Source organism: Pygocentrus nattereri, chromosome 13 (genome assembly GCF_015220715.1).
Source record: "Pygocentrus nattereri isolate fPygNat1 chromosome 13, fPygNat1.pri, whole genome shotgun sequence".
Taxonomy (NCBI): Eukaryota; Metazoa; Chordata; class Actinopteri; order Characiformes; family Serrasalmidae; genus Pygocentrus; species Pygocentrus nattereri.
The window spans coordinates 8,814,483-8,826,049 of record NC_051223.1 but is presented as its reverse complement, the minus strand read 5'-3'; the positions used below and the strand labels follow the sequence as shown (position 1 = coordinate 8,826,049).

General features: G+C 42.3%; 1 protein-coding gene across 1 annotated transcript; it reads right to left on the bottom strand.

Annotated features, from left to right (window-relative positions):
• Window positions 1-20: 20 nt before the first annotated feature.
• On the bottom strand, window positions 21-11,546 carry LOC119264991 (sulfotransferase 1C2-like). Its single transcript, XM_037544162.1, has 7 exons — window positions 8,403-11,546; window positions 6,832-6,960; window positions 4,715-4,812; window positions 2,531-2,657; window positions 2,311-2,405; window positions 1,807-1,987; window positions 21-763 (listed from the first exon to the last, which is right to left on the bottom strand). The coding sequence occupies exons 1-7, from the start codon at window positions 8,674-8,676 to the stop codon at window positions 651-653; spliced, it is 1,017 nt and encodes a 338-aa protein (XP_037400059.1). The 5' UTR covers window positions 8,677-11,546; the 3' UTR covers window positions 21-650.
• Window positions 11,547-11,567: the final 21 nt, after the last annotated feature.

The following is an 11,567-nucleotide window of genomic DNA, read 5'->3' as shown; positions in this document are numbered from 1 at the left end:
ACTGAAATCCCTTGAGTAGATTAATGTTGCAAACACACAGGCGTCTCCTCCTCTTCATACAGAGCTACATTATTTGGTGAGCAACTGTCATGGCAGCTATTCAAGATTTTATTGTTGATCTCTTTGTCATCTAAAGTTTATAAAACATAAAGTACTAAATGGATGATATAGATGTTTCTATTACGTGAAAATGCAACACAAACAGCAGCCACTCTTGCTTCGCAATGCTTGTGTGCTGCATCCGGTGTGAAAAAACAGGCGACATAGAGTGGTTCCGGATTAACACGCACACCATGTTGCATCTGATGTGAAATGGGCATAACTGAGCCCAGTTAACAGAGCCGCTGTGTAATATTAATGACTAAGAAACCTCTTTCTTATTTTCCTTCCTTCCTTGGCGTGGCCATGCTCACTAGTATCACATTCCCAGAATTGCTCTGGTGCTTGTCGAGGTATTTTGATAGGTTCTCGAAAGAGTAAATTCTTATATTCTGGTGCAAAAAGGAAGGCCCTTATCTGAAAACAGATTGTGATATGGATATAACTTGTTTGTATCCTCGGTATGTCCGTGGTCACTAGGACCACAGTTCCAGAAATGCTCCCATGCTTGCTGAATTGCTGCTTTGACAGGTTCTTGATGGGGTAAATGCTTATATGCTGGTGCAAAAGGGAATGTCCACATCTGCCATTTGTCTGGCGTAGTCCTCGTCAAACATTTGGGATTGAGCTGGAGTGAAATGGTTGGTCCAGTCTCCAACCTCCCCTGGGACACAGACATTAGGAAGACATTAAGCAGAAGTTTAACTTTACTTCTCTATAATTGTCAAGTTATCTGCTAGAGATATACACTCACTGGCCACTGTTCAGTTGCTTGTTAACACAAATAGCTAATCAGCCAATCACATGGCCGCAACTCAATGCATGTAGGCATGTAGAGGTGGTCAAGACAACTTGCTGAAGTGCAGACCAAGCATCAGAATGGGGAAAAAAGGTGATTTAAGTGACTTTGAACATGGCATGGTTGTTGGTGCCAGATGGGCTGGTCTGACTATTTCAGAAACTGCTGATCTACTGGGATTTTCACGCACAACCTTCTCTAGGGTTTACAGAGAATGGTCAGAAATAGAGAAAATATCCAGTGAGCGGTCAGTTGTGTGGATGAAAATGCCTTGTTGATGTGAGAGGTCAGAGGAGAATGGGCAGACTGGTTCGAAATGATAGAAAGGCAACAGTAACTCAAATAAATAAACAAAATCCCTGAGGAAAGTTTCCAACACCTTGTTGAAAGTACGCCACAAAGAATTAAGGCAGTTCTGAAGGCAAAAGGGGGTCCAACCTTTTACTAGCAAGGTTTACATAATAAAGTGGCTGGTGAGTGTAGCTTAGAATAGTGGTTCTCAAACTGGAAGTCACTACCCTCAGAAGGTAGGTGTTGCAGGATTATTGTTGGGAAAAAGGTTTGGTACACAGACCTATTTTTTTGGGAATCCCTTAGGTCATTTAAAGTCTCACACCAATGGTATCATATAATCATCATGAAGTGAATATGTAAGTGCAGTTGCTAGAATTGTAGGGGAAAAAATTACAAATTGCTGTTAGAAATAAAGGTATGAAACTGTCACAGTACCCCTCTTGTCACTGGGGTGGGACACTCAGGGGTACATCTCATTACCTTTAGTCAGGGAACATAATTGTACCATAATCCATTGAATAGGGAGGAGATCACAACTCCCACAACTGTTCAGGGGAGTCGTGGCTCAAAAACATTGAGAACAGACTAAAGAGAAATAATAGAGTCATATAGACCTCTTCTCATGAACGGAGAGATGGAGTGGTCAAACATTATCTTTGGGATGAACGTGTAGTTGGCCATCGGATTGTCTCTCATGTTTTTGAAGGACGTCAGCTGCACAATCTTGTCGATGACATCATCAGTTACCGACAAGTCCATGTAGCGCATGATCCGCTCTACCTCACGACGAGGGTCCTCGAGTTGGAAAAAACACAAGAATTATAAGTTGGAGGTCAAATTGAGCCCAATGGTCAGAGCTGCTATGTAACATTAATGATTAAGCCTCTCGAGCAGGGATGTCAAACAGAGTTCCTTCTGGGCCGCAGGTCTACAAAGATTAACATTTTCCCTCTTCTAACATTGAAGTCCAACTCATGACGCCTTACTAATGAGCTGATGATTGAATAAGATGTGTTTAAGAAGGCAGAATGCTAAAGAGTGCAGAGCTGTGGGTCGGAACCCTAGGTCAGAACCCTGTTTGACACCCCTGATCTAAATGCATGTGGCACCCATGCTACCTTTTTCAGGTCCTCAAAGAAAAGGTAAAGGATATTCCTCTTCTCTCTTTCCTTCCAGTAATCTTTCACATGGTCATACCAAGAGCCCCATGCCACTGCATGTAAGAAGAAAGGGTCATTTAGGGAACAGCTATTATTAACCAGTGCTACAACAGCTAATGAGGTATAAAGTAAGAGGAACAATAGATCTGATTACTGAAAGTTTTTTTTTTAGTCTTACCTTTTCCCCTCATGAACTTCTGAATGTATTCTTCCCAGGGACCTGGTTGCGGCTGAGCTTGATTCATACGGTCAAAGTGGTAGTAGCTGACCAGGTTGTCCTTAGCATTTCGAGCCACATAAATGACCTGAGAAACCAAGGGGTAATTCAGGAAGACAAAATTGTGCTGGAAACATCCAACAATTGAGAGTCATTGAACTTGCTGATGCATTTTCAGAAAGATCAAAGCCGACAAAATGAGCACCTCCAGTAGGATAAAGCATATGCTGTCATTCACTGAACATATGACAAATAAGTGTGGAAAGGCCTGCAAGACCACTAGCTACAAGAGACAAATGCCCCCCACACAATGTCTGAATGCTGCCTGCCTGATGAGCTGAGTACATATTATTGCAGTTTTGGAAAGCACAGCACTACAAACCACAGCATAAACATTTGGGTGAGCCCTGGCCACTCCGAGCCACCCCTTTAAAACTATGCATACTGCCAGCTTATAGCTTCCTCACAGTCAGGAAATAGCAAGTGAGGCTAGGCAAATTCATATCAGGTTCTTAAACAATGTTAGATTCTACTGCCACCACCCAAGAACGGACTGCTCTACACCTAAATGGTTGCACCTCCACTGTCAATGTTCTGAAATTTGCAGATAACAAACACCACATTCATTGGTCACATCCAAGAAGGTTATGAGTTTGTTTGCAGATGAGTTGTCAAATGGTCCTGTAGAACATTGGCCACTCCCCTGGCCACATCACATTGGTGGAGAATGCGGGCACTGACCCTTTCTGGGTAAAACCTGTGACTGGGAGCTGAACGAGCGAGATTCGCTGCAGCTCCAGCACGTCAAGCCAAGAAAATGGAACAAGGGATAGAACTACAACCAGCGACCTACCTCCAGCTCCCTGCCCTCTGAACCTCTTTTGGGCTGTGTGTGTCACTGTGATCCTACCAAACCATGAGATTGACAGTGGGGGATGGTCCAACAGCCCACTCAGTCCAGTCTGGGAAGAACAACTGCAGTGGCCAACGCTGCAGGGTCTCATCTGTTGCCCGCACATGTTCCAGAACCTGATCTTTTCTCTCCTGGTTGCAAGCCAGGCTTGCAGGATGGGGGAGGTGGGCCTGGTGTGCACATGCACGAGGCAGAGGAAGAGGACTTCCCCTAGTGTTCTTGGCTGCTACCACCTGAAGCGTGGGTACCACCTGGTGCTCAGAATAACGCCCCAAAGCATAGACTCTTTAAAACTGTCTCTCTTGCCAGTGTGAGGAGAGAGGAGGACAGTGGCCAGAAAGCCACATGCCAGAAAGACAGAGACAAAGCAACCAAGAGACAGCCTCAAGGACTTTATGAAAAAGGCTTAGCAAGCCATGGTTAAGTTTTGGTTTATTTCACTGATAAAATGTGCAAATAAACAATGGGTTAATTCAGGCTGGTGTTCATGTGTGTTTCTCTGAGTCTCGTTGGGCCTCCCCAAAGTGGTGCCACACCACCCTGCTTGTTCTGCATGCTTTGAGAACTAGTAAGCATGCAGAGAAAATCATTGCCCGCCCGTCACACTAGTGTAATGAAAGTTAAAACAAGCAAACAGCAGAACAGTTAATGCACGTAAGCATTATTTGTGTTACTTGATAGTTTTTGTATTTCATTTCATTGTATCAAATTTTATATTTTAAATTAAATTTTTGTTATTACCATGCTATTATTAGCATTACCCCTCGATTTACACAGCCTCAAACTGACTTGGATTCTCAAATTCTGCTTCTGGTATTAATCTGCCCTGCAATGGATTGGTGACCTGTCCAGGGTGTGTCCTGCCTTCCACCCAGTGATTACTGGGAAAGGCTCCAGCTCCCCCCGTGACCGAGAATGATAAGCGGCTTAGATGGTGTGTGTGTGTGTGTGTGTATGTGTGTGTGTGTGTGTGTGTGTGTGTGTGTGTGTGCGCTTCTGGTATCACTGACACTTTTAAGACCAGAGTAATATAAACATTGACCTCCTGATACTCCCATCATTTTCAAATCCTTTTCTGCAACTGGAATGTAGGAAAATATTTGTGATGACCAGCAAGACAGGATTCTGTGGATAATGGATAAGTTGGTGCACTGATGTGAAATAACTAGTGTCAGTTTTCAAAGAAGTAAGGTACATTATATTGAGAAGGCCTGATTAATATTCATACTGACCTTGCATTTATTTTCCCAGAATCCTTTGGGCACTAGCTGGATGGGCAGGTGTGTCTTGATGACCCTGGGTGGTTTCATGTTCTTGAGTAGATCAAGCCCTGGTAAATAGGGTAAAAAGGAGTAAATTTGTGATGTTTCAAACTTCAGCTAGGCCTGAGTACTACCACAGTTTTATACACGGCCACTTTCTTAAGTACACTTCCTTGTATCTCCACTCATTAACCATTTTAAGAGCTCCACTTACCTGTTCCACTTACCTGTTATTCAAGGGTTAGGACCCCCACAGGACCAACAGAGCAGGTATTATTTCCATGGTGGGTCATTCTCAGCACTGCACTGACACTGACGAGGTGATGGGGTGTTAGTGTGTGTTGCACTGGCATCAGACATGTTAGAATCACTGCTGGACTGAGAATAATCTACCAACCAAAAATATCCAGTCAACAGCATGCTGTGGTCAGCTTCCTATGACCTCTGATGAAGGACTAGATGGCCAATGCAAACTGTGCAGCAACTATGCTAGAAGTATGCAGAGGAACAGACAGATTACCATCTGTAATGGTTGATGTGCAGTCGTGGGCTGGAGGTTAGGGATCTGGCCCTGTGACCGGAAGGTTGCCGGTTCGATCCCCAGGGCCGACAGTGAGGGCCCCAGGGCCATGACTGAGGTGTCCTTGAACAAGACACCTAACCCCCAACTGCTCCCTGGGCGCCGTGGATAGGGCTGCCCACCGCTCCGGGCAAGTGTGCTCACTGCCCCCTAGTGTGTGTGTTCACTAGTGTGTATGTGGTGTTTCACTTCACAGGTTAAATGCGGAGGTGGAATTTCCCCAGTTGTGGGATCAAAAAAGTATCACTTAACTTAACTTAACTTAACTTAATCGTAGAACTACAAACTGCTCCTGTAAGGTGAATGGAGCTGATAGTAAAATGGACAATAAGTGTGCAAACATGTCACGAGGGGTGCTGAAGTCTATCCCAGTGGTCATTGGGCAGGAAACACCCTGGACAAGTTGCCAGTCCATCACAGGGCAGACATACAGACATATACAATCACACACAAACATTCACACCTAGGGGCAATACAGTGTGTCCAAATCACCCTGTCTTTGGACTGTGGGAGGAAACTGGAGCACCCAGAGGAGACCCATGCAAACATGCAAACTCCACACAGAGAGGCCCCAGGTCACCCAGCTGGAATCAAACTCAGGCCCTTCTAGCCGTGAAGCCACAGCGCTAAGAGTAGAAACAGGGTGGTGTATTTAATGAAGTGGCCGGTCAGCGTATATATCACAATAACAGGTAAATGTCAGACTTAGGTTGACTCAAACTAGAGACAAAGACACTGTGTGAGTGTTTTACTGATCCCAATGGAAGAAGACTGGGTACAACTACAGTCTTCTTTATGTATAGCAGACAGGGATGCAGTCAAACAAGCAGAGGGAATAAATTAACAGGCACAGAGCAGGCCTGGCAGAATCAGTCAAATAGCCAGACTTTCCAGCACATGCAAAAGCCAGAAAAAAGCACAGAGAACAAGCTTTGTAAGGTAACAAAATACTGACAAGATTCCGCTCCAAGTCACTTAAGTGTTTTTAGCTGGTAATTTGTACGTCTACTCAAGTTACCTTTTGGAAAGATACTTTTACATGACTGTAAAATTTGAAAAAAGTCCTGCTTCACTTAGTTATTAACTTTTATATATAATATATATAATATATTTTATTCAGAAATAAACCACCTTCATGAGACATTCACTGTGAACATACATGGTCAAATTACAGGATTCTGGAAACCATGTTTACATTGACCAGTCTGGGTAATTGTTTAGCCACTAGACTAGCCACTTTAACTACTGTTAAAGCAGTAGGTTTTCATGTATAATAAGGAGGAAGTGATAGTGACAAATTTACCCTTCAGATGAGCCAATGTGAAAGGTAACACTAGAGCTAATCCCAGCAATGTTAAATGTTCAGAAAGACACAAGGTCTATTAGCAAACTTTAATGAAATGCTTTGAGCAAAGAGTGGAAATTTCTGCTGCTTCACTCCACTCACATGCTCTGCTGCCCATCACTGTGTGTTCTAATTATTTGCCATTGTTTATGTCAGCCTTACCTGATGGAATAGGAGGGGGATATTGGATCTCCAAGAACGGGAAGCGATCAGAAGTAGAAGCTCTCTTGCAAGCCTCCTCATCTCCATTGTGCAGCAGCAAATCAACTATCTCCTGGGTCCATGTGGTGCCTAAGCACAGCAAATAGTGATTAAGAACATGCTTTATTGATTGTGCTTCCATTTACAGTAAAGATCTCTCAAACTTTGTAGTTTTGTCTGGCCGAGAGGTGGAGCTACCATTTCCTTGTGATTAGTAAATTCTACTTGATCTGTATTAAACTGAAAACAGTACATAAACACTATAGATATGCAAACCTAGATGCAGAGTTGTCTGTTGTTCTCAATCTGAAGCCATGTTGGAGAGTTCAAGATCTGCTTGTGAACAAATTCACTTGTGCTGAGAGACGATGAGTTTCATGATTAAATTGGCACAACTACCTTATTACTCCACCGATTTTCACCACATTTGTAATCCTCTGACACAGATTAATCTAGGTTGCACAGACGGTTCTTGGTAGCTATTACTTCTATTTACTAATGGTGATTGTGCTAATTAGGATATATAATACATATAAAAATAAAATAAAAACCCCAAAATACATCAAGAAGGACGAAGCTAAAATTAGCTCCCAATTTGCCAGCTTCTTGTTTGAGTTTTCCCCTTTTCACCTAAAATGGTGCAGCAGTTAGTTTCTTGTGCCTGAAGCTGCACCATTTAAGATGGAACATAAAAATTTGAACAAGAAGCTGGCAAATAAGACACTAAATTCAGGTTGGTGTAAGAAGGTGCTAACGTTAATCTATTATGAATATCTACATGGATTAAGGAATGCTGTAGGTTATCCAGCTACAAAGCTTTAACCATCACTGTAAATAAACAACTACTGCATCAAGCTACAATCCAATCAGTACAATCTACATAAACATCACACAGAAATGAGTGTGGATCAATGTGTTCCCTCTGTTATATAATCATATCCCACTTTCTGAGAGCAATATTCTTGAAATAGTATAATTTTGGACAGTCTTTCTTAAACTGCCGCTCTGTAATGGTACTGAATGCAGTCCAGCAGCGGTGTTGATCTCCCCCAAAATAGTGGCACTGCTGATGTCCCTGACTGGACCCAACACAACATGTTTATATTTGATAAAAACTGTATTTGATGTTTTGTTTTATCTTTTTAACTAAAAAGTTAAGTTTAGCTTATTTTTTCAAGTTGTGCACCAAAGAAAAGTCCTGTTACAAGCAAAAGGTTTTGATTTCCATAGGTCCACGTTCTCTGTAACTAGAACAAGTTATATAACTTCATTGATTTTCTCCCTCAAGGCCCAGAAAATTACACCAAAGAACCTACAAAATGTAGATTATCACTTAATCGCCAGTCTTCATGTAGTTTTGTCATCACATAACAGCATGGAATAGTCATTATAACCATGACCAAGGGGTGGGCTGCAATGGAATGATTGAAAATAACCACTACAATTGCAATGTATTTATTTTAGAACATATCCCTGGACGGCTGCCTACTTTTACCTAGTACCAAGAGTGCCAAACTGTCGGATGATCTTACCTGCTTTGGGGTAGGTGGCAATAAGCATATCAGAGGGATCTGGGCAGAAAGCCGAGATGTTGCTCCACTTCTGGACGATGTAGTTCCTCAGGGGTACACCCTGCATTTCAATCAAAGGAAAACGCCAGGCGATTCCGGCTGCCCTGTTTATGACCTCTTTGTAACTCAGGAATTCCTCCTCCGTCTTACACTTAGAGCCTCTTCCATCCTCATGTGGGCCTTTCTCTGGGCTTGCATCTAGTTCATGGCATATTTTTTCTTGAGATTTATCCATCTGCAGTCAGTCTTTTCACCTCCTTCACTTACTAACTACTCAGTGCTCCTACCACACGTGACTGAGTGTAAGTTGAATAGCTTTTCAAACTCTTCTCCTATTCTTTTGCTGCCTCAGGTCTGGAGACTTCTACAGAACAAAGCTTCAGGAATCAGTGAAACATGGACAGGGGAAATACAGTTTACCATACCCAGCTTTATTCACAAAGACAAAAGGTTTATATATGTCCCACTCCTGGCCTCAGGAGGCTCAAGGTCCACACCCTACACCAGTTATGTCACAGAAAACATGTGTTCACCCTGACTTTACCTAATCAGCCTCAAGGTCAAAGCCTTCAGGAACACCAACTCAGCATATCTTTAAGCAAAAAACAAGAATCACAAAAAAAGTCAAATATTAACTTCAATAAGGGTGGTTTCAATTACAAAACCTTTAATCCCTGGACTTTACTGATTACCTCTTTTCAAACCAATGTATAGGTACTGTTTTACTGTGACAGCAAGTGTAAATCCAGTAGCTACTCCCACCCCTATCATTCATGCAAAGATCTGATGTGAAATAGTCAAACATTACACAAGTCCTGGGGTAAACTCACATATTCCCTCCTCTCTGAGTAAAACTAATCCCATCCAAACAGTCCTTTAGCTGAGTTAGATTACCTTATCATATCATACTTGCTCATATGGCACAGCTAGGGCAGTCATTCTCATCTGTGCCTGACCAACTGGAGCTGCAAGTCAGTAAGACCTGTTTTACTTGACCTTTGTTTAACCAGGCTATTCATATTAGGTCATATTCAGAGTTGGCAACTTAAATCTGAAGTTACAACATAGATATAATGTTAGCTAACATATCTGTCTTCATACTGCTCAGCTCCTTTATCTGCATCTAAGACTAAGGTGCGCTGGTGGGAAACGGGTTCAATTCCCTGGCCGGGTGACCAAGGTACTTTCTGTGTTGAGTGTCATCACTATAAGCGTATTCTTTTCCAATTGAGACAAAACTATAGCAAGATTACGCATACATAAATGAGAGCACAGTGTAACATAGACCTAGTGATGGGGAGTTCTTGAAATCCAACACATCTGGGAGTTGTGGTCGGGTCTAGGCCAGTGACTGAGAGTCTAAGGCCCAATCTCATTTCTAATTTTTACCCATATCCCCTGTTTTTGAGTGTCACCTTGCCCCTTGGAACCGAGTTACAAGGGGTAGTGGTTGACATCTTCCCAACAAAATGGAACAACCCTCAAACAAAAAAGAGCATTCATTCATTAACAGGCTACTATCAGGGCTCTGTATACTGCAGTGACAGCAGAGGAAGGTAAAGTTCAGCAACTTCACTGCTGGTCTTTAGTTACACTTAGGGAATCATATGACATCAAAAAGTGGGGGCCATTATGATGGAGAGCATTATCATTCGGTTAGCAATAACAGAATGACAGCACACTCAAACAATAAATCAAATGGCATTATTGTAAAAATTTGGCTTAGTAAGTGTTCATCCCCCATTTGATTGAGTAGGCCTGTGATCATGGAAAGGCCTACCCATGGCTACACCCTGCTACACATTTCCCTCTTTTATTCTTCAGTGTTAGGAATCAATTATGCTTAACTTTAAATATGGACACAGATACGGACAGAGACTTCTGTACTCTGCATTAATATCAGACGAAATGGAGCAGTATCACCAGAAGCCATGGGGGGGCCAGTATAGCCAATATTGCAAGACATGATGTATCATTGGTAATACAAGTGAAAAGAATTTTTCATCCACATGTCACACAAACACATGTTTAATGGCCTCACAGACCACCACTGTCTACCCTGGTGCCTCTTTTATCTCTTTTGTAGTTGGTACATTATTACGACCTCCTGCACTGTCGCCATGTTTATTGTTGTCAGAAACGTTTTACTCTGGAATGCCCTCTAGTGGATGTACTGTTTAACATCTATGCAAACATAAAGCACACATGGAAGAATGTAAGCAGTGACGGTTACATTGTTTGTTCTGTTCGTACGTAAACAGAGTATATAAAGGGAGTATCACCCCCCAACACTTCCCCTGGTTTTTAAATGACAGAAGTTAGACAGATGAGTTCACTGCTGCACATTCAAGTCACAAAAACGTCACTGAACTGTATGAACTGTAATTGTTTATTAATTCACTTTTTGGTCATTCATTCAGTTCAGAGTTCAGAAGCAGTTACTCAAGTTTGGTTAAAAAAGAATAAGACCACATCTGAAACTCCCAACCGCAACTATGGCTGTCACTCATGAGATTCCTGTATGACTCCATCGCTCCATCATCTACAAGGCAGATCCAAGTCGATGCTGTCCAAGACTCCAGTATCCCAGGTCTTTTCCTTTCCTACAGATTGGCATTCATTCCTCCAACCACAATCGATGAAGCGAAGACATGGGCTGCACAAAAAGATTGGTATTGGCAGATATACTACTTTCTTTGGTATTTCAGGAGAAATGTCAGTGCTTTGGTTTGAATTGGAAAATTATTTTTGCTTCACTTAAATGTGCTGTGCGCCAGCAAAGCTTGATTAGATATTATTTTGCATTCTACAAAATTGTTTCTAATTAGTACAAATATAAATATACACCCACCATCCCTTTTAGCAACCCCTGTCTTGTATCTCCACTGTCTGGACATGTCATAAGGCCCACCTGTCTTATGGGTCCACTATAAATGTGTACATTAACATACTGTAGATCTTTCAGATCAGAGGGATAGTAAAGGTAGAGCAGTTTGGAGATAAAGCCAGAGAGGCCAGGTTGAGATGGTTTGGACATGTGTTGAGGAGGAATAGTGGATATATTGGTCAAAGAATGTTGGAGATGGAGCTGCCGGATAGAAGGAGAAGAGGTAGACCTCAGAGAAG

Excerpts from the sequence above, each read along its gene's own strand:
- LOC119264991 (XM_037544162.1), bottom strand. The coding sequence starts at position 8,676 with ATGGATAAATCTCAAGAAAAAATATGCCATGAACTAGATGCAAGCCCA. Across the intron at positions 4,813-6,831 it reads TCCCCCTCCTATTCCATCAG|GGCTTGATCTACTCAAGAAC; the intron begins GTAAGGCTGACA and ends CCTATTTACCAG. Across the intron at positions 2,406-2,530 it reads GAAGTTCATGAGGGGAAAAG|TGGCATGGGGCTCTTGGTAT; the intron begins GTAAGACTAAAA and ends TCTTACATGCAG.